The 19078-nt window shown below is 48.2% G+C and overlaps 1 protein-coding gene across 1 annotated transcript in view; it reads right to left on the bottom strand.

Annotated features, from left to right (window-relative positions):
* Nucleotides 1-18095: 18095 nt before the first annotated feature.
* The window catches only part of LOC121531448 (synaptotagmin-9), a 33969-nt gene continuing 32986 nt past the window's right edge, over nucleotides 18096-19078 (bottom strand). The window contains exon 7 of the mRNA XM_041836689.2: nucleotides 18096-18826. Coding sequence (XP_041692623.1) covers nucleotides 18752-18826 — 75 coding nt within the window. The 3' untranslated portion in view covers nucleotides 18096-18751. The remainder of the gene's footprint in view (nucleotides 18827-19078) is intronic.

Raw genomic sequence — 19078 nt, 5'->3', positions numbered from 1 at the left:
AGCAGGTCTGGGACAGGTAGGGGTTCCATAACCGCAGGCAGAACAGTTGAAACTGGAATAGCAGCAAGGCCAGGCGGACTGGGGACAGCAAGGTGTCATCATGCCCGGTAGTCCTGACGTATGGTCCTAGGGCTCAGGTTCTCAGAGAGAAAGAGAGAACGAGAGAATTAGAGAGAGCATACTTAAATTCACACAGGACACTGGATAAGACAGGAGAAGTACTCCAGGTATAACCAACTAACCCCAGCCCCCCGACACATAAACTACTGCAGCATAAATACTGGAGGCTGAGACAGGAGCGGTCCGGAGACACTGTGGCCCCATCCGAAGAAACCCCGGACAGGGCCAAACAGGAAGGATATAACCCCACCCACTCTGCCAAAGCACAGCCCCTGCACCACTAGAGGGATATCCTCAACCACCAACTTACAATCCTGAGACAAGGCCGAGTATAGCCCACAGAGGTCTCCACCACAGCACAAACCAAGGGGGGCGCCAACCCAGACAGGAAGATCACGTCAGTAACTCAACCCACTCAAGTGACGCACCCCTCCCAGGGACGGCATGAAAGAGCACCAGCAAGCCAGTGACTCAGCCCCTGCAACAGGGTTAGAGGCAGAGAACCCCAGTGGAGAGGGGAACCGGCCCGGCAGAGACAGCAAGGGCTGTTCGTTGCTCCAGAGCCTTTCCGTTCACCTTCACACTCCTGGGCCAGACTACACTCAATCATATGACCTACTGAAGAGATAAGTCTTCAGTAAAGACTTAAAGGTTGAGACCGAGTCTGCGTCTCTCACATGGGTAGGCAGACTGTTCCATAAAAATGGAGATCTATAGGAGAAAGCCCTGCCTCCCGCTGTTTGCTTAGAAATTCTAGGGACAATTAGGAGGCCTGCGTCTTGTGACCGTAGCGTACGTATTGGTATGTACGGCAGGACCAACTCGGAAAGATAGGTAGGAGCAAGCCCATGTAACGCTTTATAGGTTAACAGTAAAACCTTGAAATCAGCCCTTGCCTTAACAGGAAGCCAGTGTAGGGGACTCATCTGTCAAATCCTCATCATGGATGGCTTTTATACATGATTGTTTGTCATCTGCACCTAAAGGACAGGTAGACATTTACTGAGCTGGTGGGGGGGTTGGTTGTCTTTTTTTATTGGGCACTGGGGAGGGTAGTGCGTTTTTCCCCCCGATTTACCGTTTTGCAGGTTTTACTATATAATGTCTTCCATATAGCCACATTGTCACGCCCTGACGTATGGAACTCTTGTTTGTTGCGTCACGGTGTGGAAATCTATGTTATATATTCTATGTTTAGTTCTAGTTGTTCTATTTCTATGTTTGGCCGGGTGTGATTCCCAATCAGAGGCAGCTGTCGCTCATTGTCTCTGATTGGGGATCATACTTAGGTAGCCTACTGTGTATTGTGGGATCTTGTTCCTGTTAGGCTGGTATGTGTATAGCCATTTGGACTTCACGTTACGTTGTTTCGTTGAATGTTTATTTAGTTAATAAACATGTACGCTTTTCACGCTGCACCTTGGTCCGACCCGTCTCTCAACGCCAGCCCGGTACGCCCCGTACCTGCTCCCCGCACCAAACCAGTGGTGCGTGTATCCAGTCCAGTACGGCCCGTACCTGCTCCCCGCACCAAACCAGTGGTGCGTGTCCCCAGTCCGGTCCGGCCCGTTCCTGCTCCTCGCACCAGACCTGTGGTGCGTGTCTCCAGTCCGGCCCAGCCCGTTCCTGCACCTCGCACCAGACCAGTGGTGCGTGTCCCCAGTCCGGCCCGTTCCTGCTCCTCGCACCAGACCTGTGGTGCGTGTTCCCAGTCCGGCCCGGCCCGTTCCTGCTCCTCGCACCAGACCTGTGGTGCGTGTCTCCAGTCCGGCCCGGCCCGTTCCTGCTCCACGCACCAGACCAGTGGTGCGTGTCCCGAGTCCGGCCCGGCCCGTTCCACCGGTGCCTGGTCCAGCACCGGTCAGTGGCTCCACTCCGGAGCCAGAGCTGTCTGCTCCACCGGTGCCCAGTCCAGCTCCGGTCAGCGGCTCCACTCCGGAGCCAGCGCAGTCCGCTCCACCAGGGTCCAGTTCAGCTCCGGTCAGCGGCTGACCTGTAGAACTCTTGTTTGTTGAGTCAGGGTGTGGAAATCTATGTTATATTTCTATGTTGCAGTTCTAGGTTGTGTTTTCTATGTTTGGCCGGGTGTGATTCCCAATCAGAGACAGCTGTGGCTCGTTGTCTCTGATTGGGGATCATACTTAAGTAGCCTGGTTGCCTACCTTAGTTGTGGGATCTTGTTCCTGTTAGTCTGGTATGTGTATAGCCCTTTGGACTTCACGTTACGTTGTTTCTTGTTTTGTTGTATGTTTATTGAGGTAATAAACATGTACGCTTTTCACGCTGCACCTTGGTCCTACCCGTCTCTCAACGATCGTGACACACATTTACTCATCTTCTTGCATGCTCCTCCCCTATCAAGGTGTTTTGGTACTTCCCTTATGCACTACACTTTTCCGCGCGCTTACTATACCACAGGTCAATACAGTCTACCAGTCAACTGTCCGTCCTGCCCTCTATTCATAGTGACGATAGTGGTAGTTGGATCATTTGTCCAGATCTGCAATAGGTTAACTAGAAATCATACCACACATAAAATCATATCTGCACCAATGTTCAATCCACAGATTGGATAGAGGAATAGCTGATAGGCAGCAGAGAGGCCAGGTGCGTCATTGCACATGAAAGAACAGTGAAGACACGGAACTGAAAAAGCTCCCCTATTGATCTTGTTTAGGGACAATAAAATGATCCTACCTAGACTAGCCTACAACACCACAATCCAATGAATAATTGCATTATTGTTTTCAAGTGAGTACAATTGAGGACAATTCTACTCTAGGCTGTAAACTGCAGTAAAAATGTAATTTCAATAATGGCCTTGTTATTTGAATGTTTCATTCCATTTGGATCCGTTGTGGGTCTACTCTCAACAGATTATAAGGAGACACAGTAGTAGGCCAGTCTGGCTGTATTTTTAGTTCTGATACTGATGTGCTTTCTGTTGCCGATCATCATTCTCCCAAGTCGTCCTATATACTGTAGTGTGGCCACATAGGCCTATGTTCCCAGCAGGCCCAGTTATTCAGGAAAGCATAACACTGCGTTCTGCCTCCTTTCCGATCCGAGCGGGTATTCTTCGATTTAGAACGTAACGTTTCAATATACCCTAAATATTTCTCAACTTTTAAAATACTGTATATTACCTTTTATGTGGGGCATAAACACAACTATTCACAATATTTTAATCTGATTAGGCTACTTCAAAAGTCTCTTGTAGGCTACCTGCATATGTTCATTCACTCCACTCTAATATAATTCCAGCATCCAAACTGCGCAACGGCCATTTGATTAATGGAAAGAGACATCTGTTACAAAACACAAAAGTTTAATGACGTTCAGAGATTGTCAAACCAAGCCTTCAATACTGAGTAGGGAGGGATGTATTTTCTGTTTGTTGAGATTGACATACTCTACTTGATTGTGGTGTTGAAAACGCAAACCATGATGATTAGTGCTCAAAGTCGGTAATTGGTATATGCAGTTATGCGTTGCTTATTGGTTGTCTGTGGTGCATTTGCAGCCAAGGGGCATCTCAGGTCTGCCAACATATCACCTGGCTCTGAGCAGACAGCATCCTGGGAGCGCCTCAGGTCGCCCAACATATCACCTGGTTCTGAGCAGACTGCATCATGGGCGCGCCTCAGGTCTCCCAACATATCACCTGGCTCTGAGCAGACTGTATCCTGGGAGCACCTCAGGTCTCCCAACATCTCACCTGGCTCTGAGCAGACTGCATCCTGGGAGCGCCTCACGTCTCCCAACATATCACCTGGCTCTGCCTGTCTGATGGGGGATTGTCATCCACACTCTCTCTGTTGCTCTGACACAACATTAGGCAAACCAAGACTGAAGGCCAGGGGAGGGGAAAAGAGCTAGATAGATTAAATTACATTTTCATTAAAGTAAGATTAGACTGAAGGGTAAAGAGTGGGGTGAAAAGACACATTTATACATGGATAAAATGCTCTGTCCGTATTCCCTCCTTGCCCCTATGTCCCTTTTCTAAAGAGCGGGTCCTCCAGGCTGTGCTGTTAAGGAGCAGTCATGAGAGCACACCCATTTTGGCACTGCTTTGCACTTCAGAGAGATCCTGCTGTTAAACAATTTATTTTCCAAACTGTAATTACTGGAGCATGAGGGCTGGATGCTGTAGTGATTAGTAAGACCGGAGGCACACCACAGACCCCAACCCCCTTCAGTTCTTGCACGACTGCATTGCAGCAAATGCCAGGTCTTACAATGCCTGGATAGATATTAACATATCAGCTAACTACATAATTTGACATAACAATCTGATGCCTGATTGCACAGTCGATGACGTGGCATGCAACCATTGGTTGATGCAATGCAACACCTGCACATCTAGTTGTTTAGGAATTCAACCATTAATTGAGCTCTCCATCTGGCTGCTGGTGGGGTCCCATCCTCCTCATCAGAGTTCACCTGATGACTACCTGCTGACTGATTGATGTGATTTCACTGAGGGAGGGGAGTGGTTCTAAACCTGGCTCCAGCACTGCAGATGGAACCGTCTCCGGTCCTGTGTTGTGTTCCCATCAGCAGCCCAGTGTGCAGCTCCGACACTGATTGGATCACTCCCCACTGGCCTTCAATCACACCAAACACATTGCGTACTTTTTCATCTTGCATCACCCTGCCTCAACCTCATTACTGTTTATTTATTTTTTTAATTAGGGGGTAGATCAGCTTTTAATATTGCAGATAGATTGTGGGTTCTATCAATGTAATTGTTTGCATCATTTTACGGGCACGGTACATTTACCTTAGTTATCCCTCTTTTTCTTCAGTCCTACCCTTCAGCTACCCTCAACCCCTCCCATCTATCAGCTACCCTCAACCCCTCCCATCTATCAGCTACCCTCCCCAGTCCGCCTGGCCTTGCTGCTATTCCAGTTTCAACTGTTCTACCTGCGGCTACGAAACCCCTACCTGTCCCAGACCTGCTGTTTTCAACTCTAAATGATCGGCTATGAAAAGCCAACTGAGAGACCTGAGCCCTAGGACCATACGTCGGGACTACCGGCCGTGGTGACTCCTTGCTGTCCCCAGTCCGCCTGGCCTTGCTGCTATTCCAGTTTAAACTGTTCTGCCTGCGGTTATGGAACCCCTACCTGTCCCAGACCTGCTGTTTTAAACTCTAATGATCGGCTATGAAAAGCCAACTGAGATTTATTCCTGATTATTATTTGACCATGCTTGTCACTTATGAACATTTTTGAACATCTTGGCATGGTTCTGTTATAATCTCCACCCGGCACAGCCAGAAGAGGACTGGCCACCCCTCATAGCCTGGTTCCTCTCTAGGTTTCTTCCTAGGTTTTGCCTTTCTAGGGAGTTTTTCCTAGCCACCGTGCTTCTACACCTGCATTACTAGCTGTTTGGGGTTTTAGGCTGGGTTTCTGTACAGCACTTCGAGATATTAGCTGATGTAAGAAGGGCTATATAAAATAAAATTGATTGAAAATTGATTGAACACCTCCCATGTATCTCTGAAAACCATCCAGTTTTGATTTCTACTTGCCATATCTTTTTCAACTGTGCTGTGAGGAAGTTCTGAACCTTTCTATTCTCAGTTTCTACAGATTCTAAATAAAAAATCTAGATTTTTACTAAGAGTATTATGATATTATTGATCGAATGACTATGGTTTTTCAAATCACCCAGCAGTGCTATTCGCAGAAATAGTTTTAGGTAAATGTTGCGATTTTTCATCCATTCCTGAACCTACGACCAAAAAGAAGCTACATATGGGCAGTACCAAAACAAGTGATCTAATGATTGTCTCTTCGCAGCAAAATCTGCAGAGCTGGGATGATTGTTCCCCCATATACAGTAGCAGTCAAAGGTTTGGACACACCTACTCATTCAAGAGTTTTTCTTTCTTTTTTTACTATTTTCTACATTGTAGAATAATAGTGAAGACATCAAAAGTATGAAATAACACATATGGAATCATGTAGTAACCAAAATAGTGTTAAACAAATCAAAATATTTTATATTTGAGATTCTTGAAATAGCCACCCTTTGCCTTGATGACAGCTTTGCACACTCTTGGCATTCTCTCAACCAGCTTCAAGAGGTAGTCACCTGGAATGCATTTCAATTAACAGGTGTGCCTTCTTAAAAGTTAATATGTGGAATTTATTTCCTTCTTAATGCGTTTGAGCCAATCAGTTGTGTTGTGACAAGATAGAGGGGGTATACAGAAGATAGCCCTATTTGGTAAAAGACCAAGTCCATATTATGGCAAGAACAGCTCAAATAAGCAAAGAGAAACGACAGTCCATCATTACTTTAAGACATGAAGGTCAGTCAATACGGAACATTTCAAGAACTTTGAAAGTTTCTTCAAGTGCAGTCGCAAAAACCATCAAGCGCTATGATGAAACTGGCTCTCATGAAGAACGCCACAGGAATGGAAGACCCAGAGTTACAGTTGAAGTCGGAAGTTTACATACACCTTACTCAAATACATTTAAATTAAGTTTTTCACAATTCCTGACATTTAATCCTAGTACAAATTCCCTGTCTTAGGTCAGTTAGGATCACCACTTTATTTTAAGAATGTGAAATGTCAGAATAATAGTAGAGAGAATGATTTATTTCAGCTTTTATTTCTTTCATCACATTCCCAGTGGGTCAGACTGTCACGTTCGCTTAAGGAGGAGGACCAATGCGCAGCGTTGAATGCGTACATATTATTTATTAAACAGATCACCCGATCAAAACAACGAACGAAATGTGAAGTCCTTCGATACACACAAACCAAAAGGAACAAGAAACCACAACACAAAGTGAAAAGACCGATAGTTAAATATGGCTCCCAATCAGAGACAACCAGCTGACACTCGTTGCCTCTGATTGGGAGTCACTCAGGCCAACATAGATATACAAAACATAGACTTACACACCCTGGCTCAACATAACATAGTCCCCAGAGCCAGGGCGTGACAGTACCCCCCAAAGGCGCGGACTCCGGCCGCGCCAAACAACCACAACAGGGGAGGGACCGGGTGGGCACTCCGCCTCGGCGGCGGATCCGGCTCGGACATGACCCAGGCACGGGTTGTGCTGGACTGACGACGCACACCCCTGGCTTGATGCGTGGAGGAGGAACGGGCCGGACCGGGCTGACGGGCGCACCCCCTGACTTGGTGCGGGGAGCAGGAATGAGCCGGACCGGGCTGACGACGCGCACCACTGACCTGGTGCGGGGAGCTTGGATGGGCCGGACTGGGCTGGCGACGCGCACCACAGACTTGGTGCGGAGAGCAGGAACGGGCCGGACAGGGCTGACGAAACGCACCATAGACTTGGTGCGGAGAGCAGGCACGGGCCGTGCCGGACTGACGACGCACACCACTGGCTTGGTGCGGGAAGCTTGGATGGGCCGGACTGGGCTGGCGACGCGCACCACAGACTTGGTGCGGAGAGCAGGAATGGGCCGGACCGGGCTGGCGACGCGCACCACCGACTTGGTACGGAGAGCAGGAACGGGCCGGACAGGGCTGACGACGCGCACCACAGGCTCGGTGCGAGAGGCAGGAACAGGCCGAACCGTACTGGGGACACACGCCACTGGCCCTATGCAGGGATCAGGAACGGGCCGCACCGGACTGGTAATACACCCCAGTACCTCTCGCCGTGCCTCCACACTTTCCCTCTCCTCTGTGACCAGTGGCCCCCTTAACCTGGCGGCCTCCTCTTCACACCCGCTGGACCGCTCCATCGCGGCCTCCTGCTGCCCCGTCGTCCACGTCGTGAGCCCCCCCCTAAAAATTTTCTGGGGTTCTCTCCTCCCCGTGGACCAGGCCTCCCTAGCTCTCGCCAGACTCACGATCCATTGCTTCATAGACCAGCCTCTCTCCTCTTCACTTAGCGTGGCCCAGCCGAAACTCCTACTCCCCTGATCCCAGGTCCTTCCTCTCTCCTCTTCACGCTGCTTGGTCCATTTTTGGTGGTTTCTTCTGTCACGTTCGCTTAAGGAGGAGGACCAATGCGCAGCGTTGAATGCGTACATATTATTTATTAAACAGATCACCCGATCAAAACAACGAACGAAACGTGAAGTCCTTCGATACACACAAACCAAAAGGAACAAGAAACCACAACACAAAGTGAAAAGACCGATAGTTAAATATGGCTCCCAATCAGAGACAACCAGCTGACACTCGTTGCCTCTGATTGGGAGTCACTCAGGCCAACATAGATATACAAAACATAGACTTACACACCCTGGCTCAACATAACATAGTCCCCAGAGCCAGGGCGTGACACAGACGTTTACATACACTCAATTAGTATTCAGTAGCATTGCCTTTAAATTGTTTAACTTGGTTCAAACGTTTCGGGTAGCCTTCCACAAGCTTCCCACAATAAGTTGGGTGAATTTTGGCCCATTACTCCTGACAGAGCTGGTGTAACTGAGTCAGGTTTGTAGGCCTCCTTGCTCGAACACGCTTTTTCAGTTCTGCCCACAAATGTTCTATAGGATTGAGGTCAGGGCTTTGTGATGGCCACTCCAATACCTTGACTTTGTTGTCCTTAAGCCATTTTGCCACAACTTCTTCCTCATGATGCCATCTATTTTGTGAAGTGCACCAGTCCCTCCTGCAGCAACGCACCCCCACAGCATGATGCTGCCACCCCTGTGCTTCACGATTGGGATGGTGTTCTTCGGCTTGCAGCTCCCCCTTTTTCCTCCAAACATAACGATGGTCATTATGGCCAAACAGTTCTATTTTTGTTTCATCAGACCAGAGGACATTTTTCCAAAAAGTACGATCTTTGTCCCCATGTGCAGTTGCAAACCTTAGTCTGGCTTTTTTAAGGCGGTTTTGGAGCGGTGGCTTCTTCCTTGCTGAGCGGCCTTTCAGGTTATGTTGATTTAGTCTCCCGAGTGGCGCAGTGGTCTAAGGCGCAGTGGTCTAAAGCAGTGCAGGCTGTGCCACTAGAGATCCTGGTTCGAATCCAGGCTCTGTTGTAGCCGGCCGTGACCGGGAGACCCATGGGGCGGCGCGCAATTGGCCCAGCGTCGTCCAGTGTAGGGGAGGGAATGGCCGGCAGGGATGTAGCTCAGTTGATAGAGCATGGTGTTTGCAACGCCAGGGTTGTGGGTTCGATTCCCACAGGGGGTATGAAAAAAATAACAATGTAAGTCGCTCTGGATAAGAGCGTCTGCTAAATGACGTAAAAAAATATAGGACTCGTTTTACTGTGGATATAGATACTTTTGTACCTGTTTCCTCCAGCATCTTCACAAGGTCCTTTGCTGCTGTTCTGGGATTGATTTGCACTTTTCGCACCAAAGTACGTTCATCTCTAGGAGACAGAACGCGTCTCCTTCCTGAGCGGTATGATTGCTGCGTGGTCCCATGGTGTTTATTCTTGCGTACTATTGTTTGTACAGATGAACGTGGTACCTTTAGGAGTTTGGAAATTGCTCCCAAGGATGAACCAGACTTGTGGAGGTCTACAATTATTTTTCTGAGGACTTGGCTGACTTCTTTTGATTTTCCCATGATGTCAAGCAAAGAGGCACTGAGTTTGAAGGTAGGCCTTGAAATACATCCACAGGTACACCTCCAATTGACTCAAATGATGTCAATTAGCCTATCAGAAGCTTCTAAAGCCATGACATTTTCAATAATTTTCCGAGCTGTTTAAAGGCACAGTCAACTTAGTGTATGTAAACATCTGACCCACTGGAATTGTGATACAGTGAATTATAAGTGAAATAATCTGTCTGTAAACAATTGTTGGAAAAATTACTTGTGTCATGCACAAAGTAGATGTCCTAACCGACTTGCCAAAACTATAGTTTGTTCACAAGAAAACACTGCCTCCTACTGCTCTCTCCTCGTCTGACCATGTGTTCTCGCATACCCGAGAGCATCTGGTCAGAGGGGTGGTGGCACAGGAATCCTCATCTCTCCCAAGTGGTCATTCTCAATTTTTCCCCTAACCCATCTGTCTATCTCCTCATTTGAATTCCACGCTGTCACAGTCACTAGCCCATCTAAGCTTAATATCCTTGTCATCTATCGCCCTCCAGGTTCCCTTGGAGAGTTCATCAATGAGCTTGACGCCTTGATAAGTTCCTTTCCTGAGGATGGCTCACCCTTCACAGTTTTGGGGATTTCAACCTCCCTACGTCTACATTTGACTCATTTCTCTCTGCCTCCTTCTTTCCACTCCTCTCCTCTTTTGACCTCACCCTCTCACCGTCCCCCTACTCACAAGGCAGGCAATACGCTTGACTTCATCTTTACTAGATGTTGCTCTTCTACTAATCTCACTGCAACTCCCCTCCATGTCTCCGACCACTACTTTGTATCCTTTTCTCTCTCGCTCTCCTCCAACACTACTCACTCTGCCCCTACACAGATGGTAACGCGCCGCCACAACCTTCGCTCTCTCTCTCCCACTACTCTCTCCTCTTCCATCCTATCATCTCTTCCCTCTGCTCAATCCTTCTCCCTCCAATCTCCTGATTCTGCCTCCTCAACCCTCCTCTCCTCCCTTTCTGCATCCTTTGACTCCCTGTGTCCCCTATCCTCCCGGCCGGCTCGGTCCTCCCCCTCCAGCTCCGTGGCTTGATGACTCATTGCGAGCTCACAGAACAGAGCTCCGGGCAGCTGAGCGGAAATGGAAGAAAACTAAACTCCCTGCCGACCTGGCATCTTTTCACTCCCTCCTCTCTACATTTTCTTCATCTGTTTCTGCTGCTAAGGCCACTTTCTACCACTCTAAATTCCAAGCATCTGCCTCTAACCCTAGGAAGCTCTTTGCCACATTCTCCTCACTGCTGAATCCTCCCCCCCCACCCCCCTCCTTCCTCTCTGTGGATGACTTCGTCAACCACTTTGAAAAGAAGGTTGACGACATCCGATCCTTGTTTGTTAAGTCTAATGACACTGCTGGTCCTGCTCACACTGCCCTACCCTATGCTTTGACTTCTTTCTCCCTCTCTCTCCAGATAAAATATTGCGACTAGTGACTGCAGGCCGCCCAACAACCTGCCCGCTTGACCCCATCCCCTCCTCTCTTCTCCAGACCATCTCCGGTGACCTTCTCCCCTACCTCACCTCGCTGATCAACTCATCCTTGACCGCTGGCTATGTCCCTTCCGTCTTCAAGAGAGCGAGAGTTGCACCCCTTCTCAAAAAACCAACACTCGATCCCACTGATGTCAACAACTACAGACCAGTATCCCTTCTTTCTTTTCTTTCCAAAACTATTGAGCGTGCCGTCTTTAGCCAACTCTCTTGCTATCTCTCTCAGAATGACCTTCTTGATCCAAACCAGTCAGGTTTCAGGACTGGTCATTCAACTGAGACTGCTCTTCTCTGTGTCACGGAGGCTCTCCGCACTGCTAAAGCTAACTCTCTCTCCTCTGCTCTTGTCCTTTGTGATGTCACGAGAGGCTGTGTCCTGGAGGGACGTTACATCCCCCTGAGGTGGCTGCAAACCCAGACAGCTATGGCTCCATCTGCTGGTATGGTCGGGAACTCCACCCCTCTATGGCCAATCTTCCCACGCAGCTGAAACAAATGAGGAGCTGATGAGCTGAAGGTTTGGGAAGGGAAGAGACACAGTCTCCAACCTGGGCTCTCTGGAGAACAAGAGTGCTGCACGTCCACTTCCATGAGGAATATAAGGATTTGGAGATACTTACCTTTGGGAAATACTCACCTTTGGATATATGCACCTGTGGAAATACGTGAGAGACATTTGGAAGGACTTTTTGCTGGGTTGGCCACTAGCTGCAACGTGGACTACAGTAAGGCTGGGGAAAAGTTATCTGAGCGAGTGAGAATTATGATTTTGGATGTGGAAGAGACATCCCTGAACTGTTAACCCTTAAAGAGCCACAAGAGAACAGAATTTTGTTATATTTTCGTTAATTTCCCAAGACCTATAATAAAATCCTTGTTTTGTTTGAACCTTGTCTCCTTGCACTACTTGAGCAATCCCGCTGAAAGCTGTGTAGCCTCTCGTGACGTCACAGATGGTGGAGAATACGGGCACGCTCAAGCGTTAATAGTGCATGTCAGAGGAGGATACCGAAGGTTTGATCACCCAGTTTTCCAAGTTGGCCGTAGGCTCCCCGCCGACTGAAATGGAGGACATATTGAAAGCCCTTGTTGCTGGCCAGCAAGCCCAGATGCAAGCAAACGTGGCTCTCTTGGAGGAGCAAAAGAAAGCCAACCTTCTGAAGGCAGAGGAATTGCAGTTGCAGAGACAGAGGGTGGTCCAAAATACCCGCCCAATAAAGGCAAGTGACTTTATATCTAAGATGGGAGCTACCGATGACATTGAGGCATACCTGCATGCATTTGAGGCCACGGCCACTAGGGAAGCCTGGCCCAAGCAACAGTGGGTTGGTCTGTTAGCCCCCTTTCTAACCGGGGAATCGCTGAATGCTGTCCGGGACCTGGGCCCTGACCAGGTTACTGACTATGATGCCCTGAAGTCTGAGATCCTCAGCAGATATGGACTCACAAAGTTTGGTATGGCCCAGCGCTTTCACAGCTGGACCTTCCAACCAGACCAACCTCCTCGGGCGCAGATGCATGAACTTGTCCGAATCGCAAGGAAATGGCTGGATCCGCAGAGGAATACAGCAGCGGCGGTGGTGGAGGCCGTTGTGGTGGATCGTTACCTACGCGCCCTGCCTTATGAGGCAAAACGGTTCATCAGTCAACAGGCCTTGACCACGGCTGATCTGACCGTGGAAGCTGTGGAAAAGTACCAGGCCACAGCGGAGATGCTGAATGCTTCCCGAAAAGACCCCAGGAGGGCGGCCCCACCACAAATGGGAAGAACCCGTCCAAAGGACCCCAAGGTCTCGAACCCAGCCACGTCAGGACTTATCCCGGCTCCAGGGGGAGCCAGAAACCAGGCGGGTTCAAGAAGAGTACACCAGGAGGGGGAAACTCGACAGTGTTACCGGTGTGGGGAGATGGGACATATCTCCTGGCAGTGTGGGAAACCAGCCGATAAACCTATGCCCACTGCGGAGTCCTCCAGCTCAGCACCCACACACCGTTTTGCCTCGCTCTTGGGAGTCGTAGATGGCGGCCCAGATCGACCCCCCACCTGCCCGGTAACTGTGAATCACCATGATGTGGAGGCCTTACTGGATTCTGGTAGCCGGGCCACCCTGGTGCGTAAGGATTTGGTGGGCCCAACGTGTCTGACCCCGGGAAAGTCCTCCCAGTTTCCTGTGTCCATGGGGACACCAGAGAATACCCCATTACTGAACTTACAATGACCAGCACACGGGGAACCATACACACGACGGCGGGGGTGGTTGATTCCCTCCCCGTCCCTGTCCTAATTGGACGAGACTGCCCAGCCTTTTACCCACTCTGGAGAGAGTCTCAGGAGAGGATAACCCGAGTACCTCGGAAACGGAGAGGCAAGACTCATCCTGGGAAGGCTCCGGTGCAATCCTCCGAGTTACTCACTCCCGCCCGGGCTCTGATAGGGATGGCAGGTGCCCAGACCGACACAGAGACGGAGCTACAGAATCTGGACAAAGAACTGTCTGGTCTGAAGGGGACCGCTGAGAGGTATCGTTTGTTAAAGCAACAGTTAGACATGAAGACAGAAGAGTTAGATATCCTCCAGGCTAAACTCCAACAGAGCTCCTTCCCTAAGCAACAGGAGGAGCTGGAGAGGCTGCGCAGGACCATCGAGGAGTGTGAGGAGACCCTGCGCAGTAGTAAGGAGGTCCAGAAGAAGGCAGAGGAGAAGTACAAGGTGTTGGAGAACAAGATGAAGAATGCGGAGGCAGAGAGAGAGAAGGAACTGAAAGCTGCTCAACAGAAGCTAAACTCTGCTAAAACCAAGGCTGATGCGTTCAGTAAGAAACTCAAGGAGAGACAACAGGAGGCTGAGTCCCTGGTCCTAGAGTTGGAGGAGTTGAAGAGAGAGCAGTCTGGCAAGCCCCACGGCAATGCGGACGCCCTCTCCCGGCGTGATGCCTTCTTCGCTGCCTTTACCCCGACGAGGACGTCGGTCCCGAGGAGGGGGATGTGTGATGTCACGAGAGGCTGTGTCCTGGAGGGACGTTACATCCCCTGAGGTGGCTGCAAACCCAGACAGCTATGGCTCCATCTGCTGGTATGGTCGGGAACTCCACCCCTCTATGGCCAATCTTCCCACGCAGCTGAAACAAATGAGGAGCTGATGAGCTGAAGGTTTGGGAAGGGAAGAGACACAGTCTCCAACCTGGGCTCTCTGGAGAACAAGAGTGCTGCACGTCCACTTCCATGAGGAATATAAGGATTTGGAGATACTTACCTTTGGGAAATACTCACCTTTGGATATATGCACCTGTGGAAATACGTGAGAGACATTTGGAAGGACTTTTTGCTGGGTTGGCCACTAGCTGCAACGTGGACTACAGTAAGGCTGGGGAAAAGTTATCTGAGCGAGTGAGAATTATGATTTTGGATGTGGAAGAGACATCCCTGAACTGTTAACCCTTAAAGAGCCACAAGAGAACAGAATTTTGTTATATTTTCGTTAATTTCCCAAGACCTATAATAAAATCCTTGTTTTGTTTGAACCTTGTCTCCTTGCACTACTTGAGCAATCCCGCTGAAAGCTGTGTAGCCTCTCGTGACGTCACACCTTCTAGACCTGTCTGCTGCCTTTGATACTGTGAACCATCAGATCCTCCTCTCCACCCTCTCCGAGCTGGGCATCTCCGGCGCGGCTCACTCCTGGATTGCGTCCTACCTGACCGGTCGCTCCTACCAAGTGGCGTGGCGAGAAGCTGTCTCCGCACCACGTGCTCTCACCACTGGTGTCCCCCAGGGCTCAGTTCTAGGCCCTCTCCTTTTCTCCCTATACACCAAGTCACTTGGCTCTGTCATATCCTCACATGGCCTCTCCTATCATTGCTACGCTGACGATACACAACTAATCTTCTCCTTTCCCCCTTCTGATAACCAGGTGGCGAATCGCATCTCTGCATGTCTGGCAGACATATCAGTATGGATGACGGATCACCACCTCAAGCTGAACCCTGGCAAGACAGAGCTGCTCTTCCTCCCGGGAAGGACTGCCCGTTCCATGATCTCGCCATCACGGTTGACAACTCCGTTGTGTCCTCCTCCCAGAGTGCGAAGAGCCTTGGCGTGACCCTGGACAACACCCTGTCGTTCTCCGCTAACATCAAGGCGGTGACCCGATCCTGCAGGTTCATGCTCTACAACATTCGGAGAGTACGACCCTGCCTTACACAGGAAGCGGCACAGGTCCTAATCCAGGCACTTGTCATCTCCCGTCTGGATTACTGCAACTCGCTGTTGGCTGGGCTCCCTGCCTGTGCCATTAAACCCCTACAACTCATCCAGAATGCCGCAGCCCGTCTGGTGTTCAACCTTCCCAAGTTCTCTCACGTCACACCCTCCTCCGCACACTCCACTGGCTTCCAGTTGAAGCTCGCATCCGTTACAAGACCATGGTGCTTGCCTATGGAGCAGTGAGGGGAACGGCACCTCCGTACCTTCAGGCTCTGATCAGTCCCTACACCCAAACGAGGGCATTGCGTTCATCCACCTCTGGCCTGCTGGCTCCCCTTCCTCTGCGGAAGCATAGTTCCCGCTCAGCCCAGTCAAAACTGTTCGCTGCTCTGGCACCCCAATGGTGGAACAAGCTCCCTCACGACGCCAGGACAGCGGAGTCACTCACCACCTTCCGGAGACATTTGAAACACCACCTCTTTAAGGAATACCTGGGATAGGATAAAGTAATCCTTCAACCCCCCCCCCTATAAATAAATAAATTATAATAATAATAAAATAAAATAAATGTAAAGTGGTTATCCCACTGGCTATAGGGGTGAATGCACCAATTTGTAAGTCGCTCTGGATAAGAGCGTCTGCTAAATGACGTAAATGTGCCCTTGAGCAAGGCACTTAACCCTAATTGCTCCTGTAAGTCGCTCTGGATAAGAGCGTCTGCTAAATGACTAAAATGTAAATGTAAATGTAAACAATAAATTTGTGGAGTGGTTGAAAAACGAGATTTAAAGACGCCAACGTAAGTGTATGTAAACCTCTGACTTCAACTGTACCTCTGCTGCAGAGGATACGTTTATTAGAGTAACCTGCCTCAGAAATTGCAGCCCAAATAAATGCTTCACAGAGTTCAAGTCACAGACACGTCTCAACATCAACTTTTCAGAGGGGACTGTGTGAATCAGGCCTTCATGGTCGAATTGCTGCAAAGAAACCACTACTAAAGGACACCAATAAGAAGAAGCGACCTGCTTGGGCCAATAAACACGAGCAATGGACATTAGACCGTGGAAATGTGTCCTTTGGTCTGGAGTCGAAATTGGAGAGTTCTTATTCCAACCGCAGTGTCTTCGTGAGACACGGTGTGGGTGAACGGATGATCTCCGCATGTGTATTTCCCACTGTAAAGTATGGAGGAGGAGGTGTTATGTTGTGGGGGTGCTTTGCTGGTGACACTGTCTGTGATTTATTTAGAATTCAAGGCACACTTAACCGGCATGGCAACCACAGCATTCTGCAGCGATACCCCATCTGGTTTGGGCTTAGTGGGACTATCATTTGTTTTTCAACAGGACAATGACCCAACACACCTCCAGGCTGTGTAAGGGCTATTTGACCAAGATGGAGAGTGATTGAGTGCTGCATCAGATGACCTGGCATCACAATCCCCCGACCTCAACCCAATTGAGATGGTTTGGGATGAGTTGAACCGCAGAGTGAAGGAATAGCAGCCAACAAGTGCTCAGCATATGTGGGAACTCCTTCAAGACTGTTGGAAAAGCATTCCAGGTGAAGCTGGTTGAGAGAATGCCAAGAGCGTGAAAGCTGTCATCAAGGCAAAGGGTGGCTATTTGAAGAATCTCAAATATAAAATATATTTTGATTTGTTTAACACTTTTCTGTTTACTACATGATTCCATATGTGTTATTTCATAGTTTTGATGTCTTCACTATTATTCTACAATGTAAAAAATAGTAAAAATAAAGAAAAACCCTTGAATGAGTAGGTGTGCCCAAACTTTAGACTGATAGTGTACATACCATTCTATTGGTTGCAAGAATTTTGTATAATAATTTAAATAAGAAAAACTCAAAGTTTTGAATCAGGCGTTGTTTTGTGTATTTGTATTTTTTATGTATTTATTAAGGATACCCATTAGCTGCTGTGTATGAGTTCATAAACCATGTGCCATGGATTCGGCACATCGAAAATCTCTTCCCAACTATTTTGCAACCTGTATGGCGCAGCCGTTCATTTTTTGGTCCTTAAATGGAACTGGTATACTTTTTTATCACATTATTTTTGTTAAAATTTTGGTCTTTAATGTAGGGCCGACAGACAAGTTCCTTACCTTCTCCCCTTTCGATTAGCCTCCTCCATTTTTGGTTGTAATTTTGGATAGAGAAGACATTTCCATATATTTTTGTTAGCTCCATGTGTGACATAACTCCACTTCATTACTGTTTGTTTGGCTGTCAACAGGCTCGGCATCACTCCCCCCCAGGACAGGCTCTAAGGCCTGTGCGTCTATTCAATTATATTTACTCTCTTCTTCCTGACACAGCAATTCACTGTTGAGATTACCTGTCTGTCTTTGTGTAGTAAACTTAATTAACATACTTTTTTTTTGTGATAGTCCATCTTCTCTACAGACTATCACTAACGTTTCAGCTAACTATCCACTAACCCTAGCCCTAACCCTAACCCTTACCCTAACCCTTATTCTAAACCTAACCCTAACAGTGCCTTAGCAAGCAGTTGCTTATCAACAGATAGTTTGCGGATAGTATGAAAATCCGGACTATCCAAATAATGTGTGACCTTTTTTTCTGGCAGAATTGCACTTTGGGTGAAGGTTGGGAGAGTATTGTTGTGTCAAAGCTTTCTAAAAGTATGTGCATTCTTCAGTATGATCACTGGAACTACTATATAAATATTTATTTAGTAACATCTGAATGGACAATTTACATACTAGGTCTTAGTTTCATGGTACATTTTGTGTTTACAGTATGCTAGTATCTCACATGTAATCAACCAAAGAGCATTAGAAATGACAATATTACAGAAAAAAAGAACCCATGCACAGTACCCAAAGAACAAATATCAATGAATTGTAACAATGTGTGATAAAACAAGACATAAACAAGACTATACAGTTACCTCCCAACTGAAACTGGAACACTTTTCTTTTTTTCCCAGTTGTTTTTTAAACAAATAGTACTAATGAATGGCCACTGGACATGCAGTTGACTAAACATGGTCCCCCATGCAAGAATGTCACAGACTCAGCAGTGGGAGCACATAGGGCTGGTTTCCCAGACATGGTTTAAGCCTGGTTCTGGATCAAAATCACTTTTAAATGGAGATTCTCTATTTAGCATGTTTTTTAGTCCAGGACTAAGCTTAATCTGTGTCTGGGAAACCGAGTGTAACATCTACCATCAGCTTAATGCTCTCTCCTCCTCTTTTGATGCTGAGGCTCTCTGCTGTTCCTCTTCTTCACCACCCTGTGTTCTCCTCATCATAATAATAATAATAATAATAATAATAATAATAATAATAATAATAATCATGGTGAGGGAGGAGTCTTCAGAGAGTTGGTGGAACCGCCCTGACTTCCACCTGCAGTCCCCTGGCCCACCCACTAGAGAACACACAGATAGGAAACAGAAACACAGTCAGAGAGATGAACACAACAACCAGGTTACAGTATATGAGGTCTGGGAATACAATGGACAGCTGAATTGCACAAAGAGGAAAGATTCAGAGGTTAAATCTAATTTCAGCAAATGGAAACGGGGAGGCTGAAGTCACATAATGCACTCTGAAGATTGCATTCGTTTGACCAAAAAATAGTCCTATGTGTGTGTTCGGCCCCCCTTTGCGTTCTGTCGCG

This window comes from Coregonus clupeaformis, chromosome 6 (genome assembly GCF_020615455.1).
Source record: "Coregonus clupeaformis isolate EN_2021a chromosome 6, ASM2061545v1, whole genome shotgun sequence".
Lineage (NCBI taxonomy): Eukaryota > Metazoa > Chordata > Actinopteri > Salmoniformes > Salmonidae > Coregonus > Coregonus clupeaformis.
The sequence above is the reverse complement of the archived record's forward strand: the minus strand, read 5'-3'. Positions and strand labels throughout refer to the sequence as shown.